The sequence below is a fragment of the Chelonia mydas genome, chromosome 1 (assembly GCF_015237465.2).
Source record: "Chelonia mydas isolate rCheMyd1 chromosome 1, rCheMyd1.pri.v2, whole genome shotgun sequence".
NCBI classification, from domain to species: Eukaryota; Metazoa; Chordata; order Testudines; family Cheloniidae; genus Chelonia; species Chelonia mydas.
The window spans coordinates 200,248,531-200,264,145 of record NC_057849.1 but is presented as its reverse complement, the minus strand read 5'-3'; the positions used below and the strand labels follow the sequence as shown (position 1 = coordinate 200,264,145).

The 15,615-nt window shown below is 48.0% G+C and overlaps 1 protein-coding gene across 2 annotated transcripts in view; it reads right to left on the bottom strand.

Moving 5' to 3' along the window:
* Nucleotides 1-11,970, bottom strand: part of LOC102937420 (galactosylgalactosylxylosylprotein 3-beta-glucuronosyltransferase 1) — a 44,347-nt gene extending 32,377 nt beyond the window's left edge. The window contains exon 1 of one of the 2 annotated variants that reach the window (XM_043538698.1): nucleotides 11,626-11,970. In XM_043538698.1, coding sequence (XP_043394633.1) covers nucleotides 11,626-11,659 — 34 coding nt within the window. In that variant the 5' untranslated portion in view covers nucleotides 11,660-11,970. The remainder of the gene's footprint in view (nucleotides 1-11,625) is intronic. The other variant, XM_007062076.4, reaches the window with a different exon arrangement.
* Between the last annotated feature and the right edge of the window lie 3,645 nt (nucleotides 11,971-15,615).

Genomic DNA, 15,615 nt, shown 5'->3' with positions numbered 1-15,615 from the left:
GTATGGCTACATTCTTTGTTCCTAGAAGGATACATTGACATTTAGCCCTATTCAAATGCATTTTGTTTGCACCTAGCTTACCAAGCAATCCAGATCACTCTGAATCAGTGACCTCTCCTCTTCATTATTTACCACTCCCCCAATTTGGGTCATCTGCAAACTTTCAGTGATGAGTTTATGTTTTCTGCCAGATCACTGAGAAAAAATGTTAAATAGCATAGGGCCAAGAACCAATCTATGCAGGACCACGCTAGAATCAGTGGCTGAGGATTCCCTGTTCACAACCGCAGTTTGAGACCTACCATGTTAATTTGATCTTTCTAGTTTTTTTTTTTTAAATCAAAATGGCATGTGGTACAAAGTCACATGCCTTTCAGTAGTCTAAGTATATAATATCAGTAGTATTACCTTTATCAACCAAACTTGTAATCCAAAAAGATACCAAGTCAGTTTGACAGGATCTATTTTCCATAAACCCATGTTGATTGGCATTAATTATATTAACCTTCTTTAATTGTTTATTATTGAGTCCAGTATCAGCTGCTCCATTATCTTGCCCAGGATCAATGTCCGACTGACTAGGCCTATCCTTACCCAGGTCAGCCTGTTTACCCTTTTTTTTTATTTCAGCTCCTAGAGTCATGTCATTACAAGAGAATCTCAGCTCTAATTTAAAAAATATAAAGTAAAATTTAAGCTCTCGTGGTTGCAGAGCAAAGCCTGGAAATGTGAAACTTAAATGCTCAACAGCAACAAAAGTCAGCAGACAAATAAAAAGAACCAGAAAAGATTAGTTTACCAAAATCTCACGATTTTAAGCCAATTGCATGATTTTTAATGCTTGGGGTTGGCAATACTGTTGTAATTTATGTCCCAAGTGCACAATGGGATTGCACAATTGCACAGCATGAGAAAGAGGCCTCTCTCCTACTGTACCTGCTTAGCTAATGGGTTTCATGAGTTGAAAGAGTGGGCTCTCATATGCCTAATTACTCGGAGGCCCGAGTGTGCCACTAAACCTTCAAAAGCAATACAGTGTTGCTGACCCCAAGCATTCAAAAGCTATGAGTCAGGTCCCCCCAGTAAAATCACAAGATTGGTTTGAAAACCATGAGAATGTTTTAAAAGAACATGTTTTGGGTTCTTTGTATTTGCCTTGGGGGTGCTCTCACTTCATGTTTTCAAGTTTTTCTCCACAACCACGAGGGCTAGAAACTTACTTTTTTTTGTTTAAATAGAAGCAGAAATTCTTATGTAATAACAGGACTCCAGAGCTGGAGCCTTCAGAAAAACACCAAATACCACTAGAGCTGGTAACACAATGGGGACGATCAGAGGAACTATGAGTGTGGTAGGCTCCTAGCTGCTGCAACAGAAGAGAGGCAGGCTCTCCACTGGTGCAGAGGAGATGGGCCATCCAGAGATGTTACGGGATCGGCCATCATGTGGTTAATGGCAAGTGGAGGGGAAGCACTCAGCCGCTTACCAGATGGAGACATTGAGGGCTTGTTGGAAGTGGAGTGACAGGAGAAAGGAGTGAACTCTGACCTTGCTGAGGTCCATCTGGCATTAGGTAGCACCAGCTGTGCGACAAACACTTCCCCCTGTCCCAGACTCCACCAGAGAATGTTTTTACTAGCTGCAGTGGGTCAGTTGTAACCCCCTCTTCCTGGTGACTAGGCTGACAGGGAGCTGTAGATCCCAGCTAACAAAGGAGGGGAACTTCTGGCTGACTCAACTGCACTTTTAGAAATCGTCAGTCACAGCTCAGAATGGGCTCATGCTTTACTGTGGCAGCTGCTCCCTGTGGGCTGCATAGAAGATGCTCAGGGATAATCAGGATTTCGTTTTTATTTGCTTGAGGCTCTGGTGTTGGTCACTTGAGCCCCAGTTGGGAGATCTGGTTGTATGAGGATTTTATATGTAGGCCTGGCTTGACATGAGTAAGTGGACATGTCTGAGGTCTCATTTCTTGGGAGACAGGATTAGGGAGATAAATGGATCAGGAGTCTGGAAAAAGAATGTCTGTATTAGCTAAGATTATGGGGAACACCCAGGGAACCACTGACAATGGACAAGAGAAGCCTGAAATGTAAGATGAGGTAAAGAGTAAGTCATGCATGGACAGGGCATGCTGTCCAGGGATTCGTTCCTACAAAGTGACCAAGCTAATCCCAAAGCATGTGATGCAGCATGTAAATGTACATCAAGGAAGAGATTTTCTATGTAACTTTGGGTGTATGGTACACCCTATACCTGCCCTCTATGCTTAAGTCTGATCAACTCAGCATAGCCATGCTGTATGCCAAATAAAGGAACCTGAGCAACAAAACTGGAGTCAAACTGAGTTCTTGAAGAACTGAGTAGAAGAGATCTCAGGGGAATCCCAGTGGTACAATAGGTTGATTTAAAAAACAACAAAAAACCCACTTAAATATTAGCAGAGAGATGATGTACAATCAATAACTGATCAGGAGAAGAAGCCCAGAAATAGGAAACTGCTAGGACATGTATCAAAGGAGTGCAGAAGGATACTCTTGTCCCAAAGTCCCCCAACCAGGAAGGCTTGTTGACAGATGCGCCGCTGTAGTGTGTCAGTGTAGACACTCCCTCCCATTCGCAGAGGTAATCAACCTCCTTGAGAGGCAGTAATTAGGTCAATGGAAGAATTCTTATGTTGACCTAGCGCTGTCTACACCTGGGGTTAGGTCGACTTAATGACATCTCTCAGGGGTGTGGATTTTTCACACCTCATAGCAATGTAGCTGAGTTGACCTAACTTTTTAGTGTCGGTCAGACCTGAGTATATCCACTAATCTAAAAAACAAAGAGGTAATTGTTTATTCCTTCTTCTCTGGGTCCAGTAGGTAGGGCACCACTGGGCATCAGGATTTCTGGGTTCTCTTTTCAGCTGTGATTTCTTCTGCAACTTTGGGCAAATCACTTCTCTTCCCTCCGTACCTCAGTTTCCCCATCTCTATAATGAAAACAATAGTGCTTATGCACCTTTGTGAAATGATTTTTAAGAATTAAGGCTGTAAAACACTAGTGTTATTACTAAAAAAATACATAAGGAGCAAAGAGCATCATCTTCACACCTTGACAAAAAGCTTAAACTATGTGAAGGGTACAGGTTTCACCCATGAAGATCAATGTGCAGTCAGATTGGGGAAGAATAGGCTTTTGTAATAGCCCCTTACCTCCAAACAGCAGGGATGCTGAGATGTTAAGGACTCTTCAGTTTAATCAGAATCATTCACTTAATTTTAAGCACAGCCTGTCAAGGTTTTTTGGTCAGACTTCAAGGAGGAGAAGGCCTTGCCAGTTCTGGGGCTGTGGGTGGCAGGATCTTATTCTGCTCACAGGCACACAGATAAATGTCATATCTGTGGCATGAGAACACCACCACTCAGTGCTTTTCATCTTCAAAAGACATTCATTAACCCCCCCAAGAGGCTCTCACTGCCCCACTTGGGATGGGAGCATGATTATCCCCATTTTAGGGAAGGGGAAACTGAGGCACACAGGGGATGGATTTGCCTAAAGTTATAGAGGGAGTCACTGCCAGAATCAAGAATAGCCCCTCAGAATTCCTGGGTCCCAGCCCTATATTCAGACCACTGGACAACACATCTCCCTGGGGTTTATGTGCTCCTTTTATGCACAGGGATGAGATGGGGGAAAAGGACAGAAATATGAAGGGATGGGAGAGACAGGAGAATATAACAGAGGAGTCTGAGTGAGAGGGATGTGTTGAAGTGAATGAGGGTGAACAAGTGGGGAAAAAATGAGGAGGAATAAATAAAGGGAGAAAGAGCAAGAGATTAAATGGGAAGGAAAGCAGAGGAGAGAGAGAGAGAGGGGGAAGACACAGGAGTTGGCATCCGAGTTATCTCTAAAGAAGAGAAGACTGAACTTGCCCTCTTTCTTTCCTAATCTTGCCTTAAAATTGAAGGAATGTGGTGGCACAACATCAGCTCTCTGATTTATTAATTCCATCCCATCCCACCAGCTCACAGAACAAAAAAGCGTCTGTGTTTGCTCCAGAGGAGCGCATGAAGGGCCTTATTCATGTCGGAGCTGGAGAGAGAAGCCAGCAGATACAGGAAAGTCATCAGTGCCTCGCTCCTTTTCACCTTTGTGTGGATTGGAAAAAAACCCACTGAGATGAAAGGCAACAAACCATGATGTATCAGGATAGAGAGAAAAAAACAGATCCCCAGCAGGGTCAATCAGCATGGGATTCTCAACAAGAGAGCAGCCACCTTGGGCCTGGCTGCACCGGTAAGGGAGCCATCTCAGTGAGGTTGGTTGCATGAGATGGCTGGTTCCCTTGCTTCTCCTTGTGACGGCTCAGCTTGGCCCCCAGAGGACAATATTTTGGCTGGAACTGCTCTGCCCCACCCATGAACAGCACTCCTTGCAACTACAGTTGCATTTTGGTAGCCCTGAAGCACCTATCCCATACAGCCCACTCTTGTGGGCTACCATTAGACAGATACAAGGAAAGTCAGATAATTCACTAAATCTATGGGCCAATAAAGGAACCATCATCTTAAGATTTGGTTGGTTACTAATCTATAGCCCCTTCCACCTGAGGATCTTAGAGCACTTTGTGAATAGCAATTACACCTTGCAAAGCCCCAGAGGTAGGTTAGTGTTATTCATGTTTACTTTACAGATGGGGAAGCTGAGGATCAGCGAAGTGACTTGTCCAAAGCTATCCCATAGGCAGGTGCTGGCATAGAACCCAGTACGGCCCCAACAAGGAGGTGTCATGGGATTTCTAATAAACATGAGGGTTAAGAGGACACCAACTGTACAGCTGCTCTGAAGGATGGCACCTGCAGCAGTGCACCGCCCCCTAAAGCCAAACCAAGGGTGGGTTCTGCATCGATACAGAGGAAAGCAACCCTGCAAAACCACTGGCACTCGGGTTTTCTTTGGCGGTCTCCTATACATATATTGGCCAGGATCAACCCTGCTTAGCTTGCAAAAGGGGGACACAGCACTGCCTGACATGCTAAACTCATACACAAGTATCTCCACAAACCCAATTGCTCTCCATACCCAACATAAGCTTTCAGACAGACATTAATTTTTTAATTATCTTTTAATAAGAGTTTAAATTGTTAGAATATTAACTCCCCTCCTTCCCCACCCAATCTCATTACTTGGCTTAAGTTACAGGGGCAGGGAGTAGCCGAAATAGCTGCCATGACCTCAGTGCAGGGCGGTAACAGAAAAATACCAGGACAATACAGTTTGACTTTGTATCATTCATAAACTAGCACCATAAAATGCTTCCAGGCTGATGATAGCCATTTCGAGTAAACACGAGTGACGCCGGTTGCAGCAGTCAACCAGTTCGGATCAAATCAGAACCAACTTGATCCTTCTCCAGAAGCATGAACTGAACCCAAAGTGAACCTGTTCTGAGGCTTGAGAAGAAGGTTGAACTGAATTATTTTCCCATTCAAGTGAACCCAGGAATTGCCAGACTGGATCAGTCCTTTTGAGGTCCATCTAGGCCAATATCCTTCCTTCTGACCAGATGCTCTAGAGGAAGGAGCAAGAAGTCCTACAAGGGACAATTATGGAAGCTTCTTCTTAACCTTAGGCAGGTAGTGAAGCATGAGGGTTCATAGCCATTCTACATTTGGGATTCTATTTAACATAAACAGTGGATGTTTCGTTAGGCATCTAAATGGCTCATGCTTTTCAGCATCCTGCTAAGCTCTTAGCTTCACAGCTATGCCTGTAGCACAGCAAAGAAAACCTGCGGCTGGCTTGTGCTGCGGGACTTGGGCTGCTTCACTGCTATGTAGGCTTCCAGGCTTGGGCAGGACTCTGAGCTCTGGGACCCTCCCACCCGGCGCCAGCCTGAGCCTGGAAGTCTGCACAGCAGTGAAGCAGCCCAAGCCCTGTGAGCCTGAGTCAGCTGGCACAGGCCAGCTGCAGGTGTCTAGTTGCTGCACAGACATATCCACTGAGATCTGATGGCAGTGAGTTCTTCTGGTTCAACTGTGCAAGAGTATTTCCTTTTATCACTACAGTCACTGCCTTTCAATTTAATCAAATTTCCCCTTGCTTTTTTACTATGAGAAAGGGTGAACAGAAGTGCCAGTCTACCTACTCTATGCCATTGGTTTCCATATACCATCATGTCCTCTCTTACATTCTTCTCTCTGAACTAAATACCCCCAATCTTTTCAATGTCCCCAATCTTGCAGGCCAACCTGTTCTTATACAGGCTGGACCTCAATCAAAAAAATCAGGGCTCTGAATCCAAACTCTGCATCTATACTCAGGAAATTTTTAGCACTAATTTGCACACTCAAGAAGTTTGTATCGGGCTATTTTTATTTCCTCCCGAAGGCTCCCTAAGCACTTCACAAACTAGGCACAGACAGCACCACCAAGAGGCAGTTGCTCGGTGTATGGTAGGGGGAGGAAGGCAACTAAACGGTACAGCATGTTCGGTAACAGTGGGGAGGGGAAATCTTTGCCAAGAAGAGTGGGACAAATTCCAGCTCTCAAGAAAAGGATGATGGAGCCTTAATGTCCCTGCAGAGAAGATGGGATTTTGGTCTAAAAGACTCACGTACATTAAATTGCATGAATCTCATTTGATTGAACTTAGGGTTTGTTTACAATTACAGCTCTGCATCTGCATCAGTGCAGTGGTGCTATTGTAGCGCTTAGTGAAGACCAGGGGTTCTCAAACTTTTGCATTGGTGACCCCTTTCACACAGCAAGCCTCTGAGTGCGACCCCCCGGTATACAGTAAAAAACACTTTTTTTATATTTAACACTATTCTAAATGCTGGAAGCAAAGCAGAGTTTGGGGGTGGAGGCTGACAGCTCGCGACCCCCAGGTAATAACCTCGTGACCCCATGTTTGAGAACCCCTGGCAAAGATGACACTTATGCTGACTGGAGAGCTTCTCCCATGGGTGTAAGTACTCCACCTCCCTAAGAGGCGGATTCTATGTCAACGGGAGAAGCCCTCGAGTGGGCAGAGCTCTGTCTACACCTGCAGTTAGGTCGGTAAAACAACATCGCACAGGGGTGTGGAGTTTCCACGCTCCTGAGAGACATAGTTATACCGATATAAATTGGTAGTGTAGACCACGCCTTAGAAAGATAAAGGATTGAGTTCATTAAAAGCAATTCAGCCACAACTAGAGGTATTTATCAGAGGTGGGCTGAATCTCCTACACGGAGAATAGTGGGGTCTGTCCAGCTTACTTCCCAGACAAGAATGAGGTTTACACAGTCACACACCAACGGCTGAGAGCAGGGTTAATACGAATAACAATGGAGTATGTATTCGTAGTACCATAGTGATTAGGGACCCTAGTCACAGACCAGGAGTTCTGGGGCTCACCTGTGCATTGTATTAACTATTCTTCCATTGAACCAGATGCTCCCAGCAATTTTTAAACTGATCATTTTGTTAAAGTCATGATGAGCTCAGTGGCCTTTTGCTACTTTCCAGCCTTGCACCCGGGCTGGGAGTCTGATGATCTGGGTTGTATTCCCAGCTCTGCCACTGTGGGACTTGGGACAAATCTTCACTGCAGTGTCTCCATGTATAAAGTGGGGATAATCATACTGATCTGCAGAACTTCATGAGGAGAGAGAGGTTGCAAGGATTAACTCTGTAATGTGTGTAAAGCACTCTGTGATCCTGATGGGAGGCAATAGAGACAGGCCACGTATTATTAAACTTAGACGCTAGTCCCAAAGGACAGATTTTAGCAGGTTTCTTATAAGCATTAGTGGCTTTCATGATGCAGGTAAGGATTTCTCCTGCCTCCCCACAGACACAGGCTCTTGGAACAAAGTCCGAACTGGGAAACAAAAGAGAATCTGCTGTGGAGAGGTAGGGTCATGAGCCAGAGGGTCTGGAAGTAGCCATGCTGCAGGTGCTGATGGTAGGGGTGAAGCGGGGCTGGAAGCAGTGGCCCTGTGGACACTGGCTATGGGTTGTAGGGAGGTTAGAAGCAGGGATGCTCTGGACACTGGCCCCAAGAGGCACAGCAGGATTAGAAGTAGCTCTGAGTGCTGGCTATAGGCATGCAGGGGCCTCAAAGCAGGCTCAGACTCGATCCTAGCAAGACTGTTTTGGGTGTTGCTGGGAGCAGGGTTGAAGCGGACGGTGGAATCAGCCTGACGCAGCTGATATGAAATACAAAGTACACCAAGTGCTCAGGAACACTGGAGAGGCTGCTGGATGTAGGAGCTTGGGGGTGCTGTGGTAAGTAGGGAATGGAAGCCTTGCAGGGAGTGCTGCTGAAATTAGGCCATGTTTCACTCCCTCCATGGATACATCTACACTGCAATCGGGTGTGTGACTGCAGCTGGGGTAGGCATACCCACCCTAGCTTTAATCTAGCTAACACAGCTAAAAAAATAGCAATGAAGAGGGATGCAGTAGCGAGAGCATCGCATAGGCTCTATGAGCCACCTGGAACCCTGGGTACAGAGCTTGTGCTGCCAGCCTGCCCCAGGGCCTGTACTGCTGCATCTTCACTGTTATTTGCAGTGTGCTAGCTAGACTGAAGCTAGCACAGGTGTGCCTACCCCAGCTGTAATCACACCTCCGACTGTGGTGTGGATGTACATACTGGGTATGCCTTTGCTGCCAGGAGTTCCTGGCCCGTGCGGACATGCTGTTGAAATGAAGGGAGCGTCCTTTCAAAATCGCCATGGGTATGAGTGCAACAGGGGCCAGCAGCAAGAAGTTTTAGTGTGTGCAGAGTAGATGGATTTGTATATTAAAACAAATACCACTTTAATCATCATTTGCTATCTACGTCAACACAGTCCTTAAAACTCCCCTGGCCCTACAGGGCAACTGCTGCTAAATAACCCTGAGTCCGGAAGGAGGATGGAATGTAAGGGCCCCAGGGCTGTGTACAGGGGAAGTGTGTTTCTCTAGGTCTTTTAGGGAGAACTACTACTTCTTGAGTCCCATATACCTCACTGGATCTTTCAAACAATACCTTAAAAACCAAAGGTCTGTGTGTACTATTTGCACCTTTTAAAAATCCCCGTCCCTTTTCATAAGAGTAGGCATTTGCCCCAATGTCCTTGGCCCAAATTCTTTACCTCCTGCCCCATTGCCATGCAATGTGTTGAAATGCAGCCACCTCTGGAGTGAAGGACAGCAGCCAGCCTTGCAATGGTGCTCTGCATGAGTGGCTTGTGTAGTGCTCTGGGGCCACAGTCCTCATATACAAGTGTAAATAATTTATTAATTGTTTTTATTACTTGGCTCCTTTGCCATTTGGAATAGCGCTACTGTGCTATAATTCAGTGTCAACTGATTTCTGAAAAAACACAATATTGAGTGCTCTTGCTGCATACCCACCATGCAGACTAACTGTTCTGTGGAGCCTTTATTCAGTGCACAGTTAAGTGCATTGAAAGTGGCTGCTACTGTTCCCAGGAGACCGGTTGAGCGCCTTTACCCCTCGCAGGGCACATACAGCAGCTACTCTGTGAATAGCACTTAGGTATTGTGGGTCACATATGACATTAACAACTGCTTCCCTGTAATTCACAGATAACAAAACAAAAGCTGTCCTAATACAGTATCTTGCTCCTAGGTTTGGAGGAGAGAAGAGACGCAGCGTGTGGCTAGAAACAGGTTCTGCTTTTCTAATGCCCCTCACTCCTGACCTGCAGCACCACCTGCTGTTCCAGTCCTGGGCTCCCCACACAGCTCTGCCAATGCCCCTCAGTGCTGCCCTGTAGCCCCGCTGCTATCCCAGTCCTGGGCTCCCCACACAGCTCTGCCAATGCCCCTCACTCCTGACATGCCGTCTTTTCCCCCTGCCCAGCTATTCCACTCCTGGACTCCACAGATAGCTCTGTTAGTGCGCTTCACTCCTGCTTCGTAATCTTCTCTACGACTGCAGGCCTGCCTTCCCCTAACCCCTTGTCAGTGTACCTATCTCCTGAATTACAATGGTCTCTCCTCTGCTGGAATGCCATGCGGCTCTCTCAATGCACCCGTCTCCTGACTTGTAACGCCCACCTGTCCTAGGGCCTCTCGCAAACAGACTGCTGCTTGGCGACCGGCAGAAACGAGGCGGAGGTCTCCAAAGCCGTTCTGCACATTAGAACCAAACAGGATTTGAACCCAAGTGGATGTGGAACCAGGTTAGAGCAGAAAGCGGCTGTACTCCTTCACTCATGCACAGGCTTCTTTCCTACCACTGTCCTGCCATAGGGCAGGAAGTGCCTGCAGAAGCTGCATGTGGCCAGCTGTATATTTATCCCCAGTCACTACTGCTGGGCGGCATACATGCTTGGTTCTGCACTGCTGCTGACCGGATCTGCCCCTGCCTCCCCCTGCACTCAGAGACTAGCCCCTTCCAGGGCGTTACTCAGAAAACAGTGCCGCTTCCCACACTTCGCAACACCATGGGGATTCCCTCCCCTGACTCTTATACCTTTGCTGCTAACATCGCTTTCCCACCTCTCCCTGCTCCTGGTTCAATGGAGTGATTGCCAAGGCTAGGCGGGAGAGCCAAGCACGTTCCATCCTCACTTGGAAGGGTCCAGGCCAAACGAAATTGCTCCTAAGAAACCAGCAAATTTGCAAGAAAACACCCCTTTAAGAGCAGAGGTGAAAAGGGCTAGATGTTTTTCTTCCCCTTAACACCTCCCTACCCCCCTTCTCCCACCTTGAAGGCCCACTCGCTGTCTCTTCATGACCTGTTCAAATAAGGATTTGGACCTACTACAAAGGAATTTGACATCTTGCATTTGTGGTGTCTTGGGTTTCCCTGGGTATACCTACACTGCAAAAAAAAAAAAAAAAAAAAAAAAGAGACCCATAGCACCGAATCTCAGACACTAGGTTAATTGATTTGGGCTCGTGGGGCTTGGGTGACGAGGGTAAGAACAATAGTGTAGATGTTCCTGCTCTGAAACCCAGCCAGAGGGAATCAATTGACTTGGGGTCTGAGACAGTATTGCAGATTTTTCTTTGCAGTGTAGACATACCCTCTGTGTCATCAGACCATCTTCATCAGGGGGCTGTAGCCTCTCTCAAACTGAGCAGGAGAGGGAGTGTTGCCTAGCAGTTTAAACAGAAGACTGGAAGCTAGGACACCTGGGTCCTGTCTCCAGCTCTGCCAACAATTCACTGTGCATCGTTGGGCAAGTCATTTCACCTTGGTTTCCCCATCTGTAAAACAGGAATAATAGCTTCACAGCCCCACTGGGAAGGTGAGTTAGTGAATTTTGGTACCATGATCTGAGATCCTATCACAGTTACTTCGATGCTACGGTGATAGATGGAAGATATGGACCCCAAGCTGGAAAATTCCAATCTGGATTTTGAACAGCCCCTATGTTGGGGGCGTTCTGATCTGCAGTTTTAGTTTGGCCCATTGCAAAGATGAGGTTGCTCTCAAAATTCAGACCCAGATTTGGATTCCAAGCACCGCTAAAGTTTGGGATGCCTGGATCCAGGGTCGGCCCCACTGCTACTCCGAAGATTATGTTATTAAAAGAAGCGCTTGTGCAGCGCGGAGACGGCAAGGTCATCTCTGCTCCCCTGGTCCCACGCCTCGCGCAGGAAAGGACCCGCGGTCTCGCTCTTACCTGGGGAGATGCGCGGGCAGGCGGGTCTCACCATGAGGCTCTCTGGGAATCCAGAGCGATTCTGCACCTGAACGTGTCCGCCGGGCTGGCTCGCGAGCAGCTCCCACCGCAGGGAGGAAATGGGTCCGGCCCGGCTACAGGCTCGCCAGCGCCCTCTCCGCCGCGCGCCAGCAAGTGCCCTGACCGGCAGGGGCTCGCCAGAGGTTCGCCCGGCTCCCGGGTGGATCCTGCTCAGCCGCCCACGGGCTGGATCGAGCCCTTTTATAGGCAGCGCCGGGAACGCAGCTCCGCTCGTGGCGGTGCGAAGGAGCCTCCTTAAGGCAACCCTGCCGGAGGGCGGTCTGCAGAGCGGGGAGGCACCGACGGGCATCCCGCTGGGCCACCTTAAGAGGGGAGCCGGGGAAGGGGTGCGAGGGGGGCAGACGAGAGGAGCGGAGGGGACCGGAGCGAAATGCGGCACGCGCCCCGGCCCCGGGGGTGCGGAGCCGCCGCGCGCCCCTGCGCAGAGAGGGAGGCTGGGGGCTCAGCGGGGGACCCGCGCGGGGGCGGGGGGCAGAACCAGGGGAGCCAACCCCATCTCTCCCCTCCTCGCCCCCAACAAGGAAGGGAGTAACTCCACTGATCACTAGCCCATATGTACCCCCCCCCCCCGCTCGGGGTGCAAAGCCGCATGGGGTCTGTCTACACCCCACACTAAGCCAGGCCTCTGACTCAGTTTTGAGCCCAAACCTCCCTTCCCTCCCCATACAGATCAGTCTGGCTCGCTCTGCTGAGTGAGCACTCAGGACCTGGGTCCTAGACCCTGCTAGTGGGGTGGGTCAGATCCAGCTCTGACTTGGCTCCAAGCCCTGCCATTTTGCAGTGTGGACATGGCTCAAGCCACAAACCTGAGTCAGAAGGTCTGCGTAGCACAGCATGGACACATTAGCACGGGCTATGAGACCCAGGTCCGCCAGTTGTAAGCCCAGGTTTACAATGCAATGTGGATGCTCAAATGCAGGCTTGGAAGCACCAAGTCCACAAGCCCAGGTCCCACAGAATCATAGAATCATAGAATATCAGGGTTGGAAGGGGCCTCAGGAGGTCATCTAGTCCAACTCCCTGCTCAAAGCAGGACCAATCCCCAATTAAATCATCCCAGCCAGGGCTTTGTCAAGCCTGACCTTAAAAACTTCTAAGGAAGGAGATTCCACCACCTCCCTAGGTAACGCATTCCAGTGTTTCACCACCCTCCTAGTGAAAAAGTTTTTCCTAATATCCAACCTAAACCTCCCCCACTACAACTTGAGACCATTACTCCTTGTTCTGTCATCTGCTACCACTGAGAACAGTCTAGAGCCATCCTCTTTGGAACCCCCTTTCAGGTAGTTGAAAGTAGCTATCAAATCCCCCCTCATTCTTCTCTTCCGTAGACTAAACATCCCCTGTTCCCTCAGCCTCTCCTCATAACTCATGTGTTCTAGTACCCTAATCATTTTTGTTGCCCTCTGCTGGTCTCTTTCCAATTTTTCCACATCCTTCTTGTAGTGTGGTGCCCAAAACTGGACACAGTACTCCAGATGAGGCCTCACCAGTGTCGAATAGAGGGGAACGGTCACGTCCCTCAATCTGCTGGCAATGCCCCTACTTATACATCCCAAAATGCCATTGGCCTTCTTGGCAACGAGGGCACACTGTTGTCTCATATCCAGCTTCTCGTTCACTGTAACCCCTAGGTCCTTTTCTGCCGAACTGCTGCCAAGCCACTCAGTCCCTAGTCTGTAGCGGTGCATGGGATTCTTCCATCCTAAGTGCAGGACTCTGCACTTGTCCTTGTTGAACCTCATCAGATTTCTTTTGGCCCAATCCTCCAATTTGTCTAGGTCCCTCTGTATCCTATCACTACCCTCCAGCGTATCTACCTCGAGTTTACAATGTAATGTAGACATAGCCATAGATACAGCAAAGTGTCAGTTTCTGGGTCTCAGGGCTGCAATAGTTTTTACTATACCCCATCCAAATCTGCTCCTCCATTCATTCTGCTCCTCACACCAAGGGCAGGAGTAACTCTTGTATACCACCCTCTATCAACTCCACCTGCTGGGGGCAGCAAAGCCCCCTATGTTGGTACATGTGTCATAGGAGAGGCAGAGTTGCCAGTCCCGCCTGTTCAAAAATCAGGAGTGTCCCCCACCCCCAAATTACGAGATAATATATTTGTATCTATGGTACTTATGTGGCCCTGTTTCCATAGTATCTGAGCACCTCACAGCCTTAATGCGTGCTGGCTGACTTGGGGCAAGTTGCATCCCCTCTCTGTGCCTCAGTCTCTCCATATGTAAAATGAGGCTAATGATTCCAACCTCCTTTGTAAAGTGCTTTAAAATCAACTGCTGAAAAGCACTTTTAATAAGAGCTATGTATTATGCTCACAACAGTCCGGCGATATAGAGTGGTGCTATTATCCCAATTTGATACCAGTCAGCTCTGTGTTCTTGGGGAACCAGGGTGCAATATCTAGCCTGTCTGACTCATGAAAGACACCACTCCACCAGCCTCTCCTTAAACCAAAACCCATCAGAGAAAAAAACTTGCAGAGAGCAATGAAGGGCAGATGGGAGATACACCTAAATCCCTCCTGACAAGGGTGACAAGATTAAGACATCTCCATTAGCCTACAGAATGGAAAACAGAGACAACTCCCCTAGCCTCATCTGCATGAAAGATGGGACAGGGAGACGTCTCAATTTGCATACAGAATGGAGAACAGAGAACCGCACTGAACTCTTGGACCAGAAAAGCAGGGAAGCACTGCATCATGGGAATCTCTGCTCCAGATGTTAATGAAACTACGCCTGCACACACCCTGCTCAGCAATTATCAGATCAATTCTAGTAATAAATTCTTGATTGATATCCAAAATACTGAAGCAGCCTAGTTGCATTGTGAGCTCCCTGGAAGAAAACATCACCCATAGCCAAGAGTGATCAGCTCCTATTGTCTAGCCTAAAGAAAACCCTTAAGTCATCAGTTTACCCATAAACAAATCTAGTGTTCTCCCTTGAACCATTGTATTTTCCCTACAAAAATCCCTACTCACTCTCCAGTAAGTGATCTGATGCATGGATCCAAACTCTACATCAGTTCCACTGGGACTCCATTTTCTGACTGATCATTCTGGGGGCTCTGCCTGTCTCCATCACTCAGGACCCCTGAGCCTCCACCATCACCTGGGAACCCTGACCAGTTCAAGCCTCCTGGAGTGGGTGAGATCCCTCCCTCTCACTCTCTCTCTCTTGTTTCTTTTCTACCTCAGGTGTTAACCTTTAATAATGTAACTGTTATGTTGGTTTAGGCTCTCCTTGTGTAGTTATCCCTATTATTCAATAAATAACTTTTATGGTTAAGCTGGTTGCTTCTCTCTCTCTCTCTGAACTTCCCCCATTTACTCTGCAGCAACACTTCTTTTACCTAAGCTAAAGACCCCTGTAGCGCCCAAAAATCCTGTGGGGTTTGCTCATCAAGTGGGTTACTACCAGTACAATTGTGACATGAAAGTGGGGATAGGGACGTGTTAAACCTGTGGCACATAAGGGGGGGCAGCTGAAAGTGCTGCTTGGCCCAGCCTATTGAGACCAGGGGCACATAAGGGTGACAGCTTGAAGGTGCTGCTTGACCCAGCCCATTGAGTACAGGGACATATAAGGGGGTCAGCTTGAGAGTGCTGATTGACCCGGTCCGCTCAGACTTGCTCTGTTAGTGTGTGTGTGTGTGTGTTCATCTAGTCCTAGGGCTGGAGGAACCCAGTCCTGGGAAACCTAGGTCCTGCAGGGTAGCTCCATCGGGAGGGGACTTGCAGAAGGGAGGAGTAGAGCTCCATATGAACACACAAGTGACATAAGCAGTACATTAATAGAATTACAGAATTACCCCCGTGCCTCCCCCTGAAGAGTAACCCTAATAAATGACAAGTATCAGAGGGGAGCCGTGCTAGTCTGTATCCACAGAAAC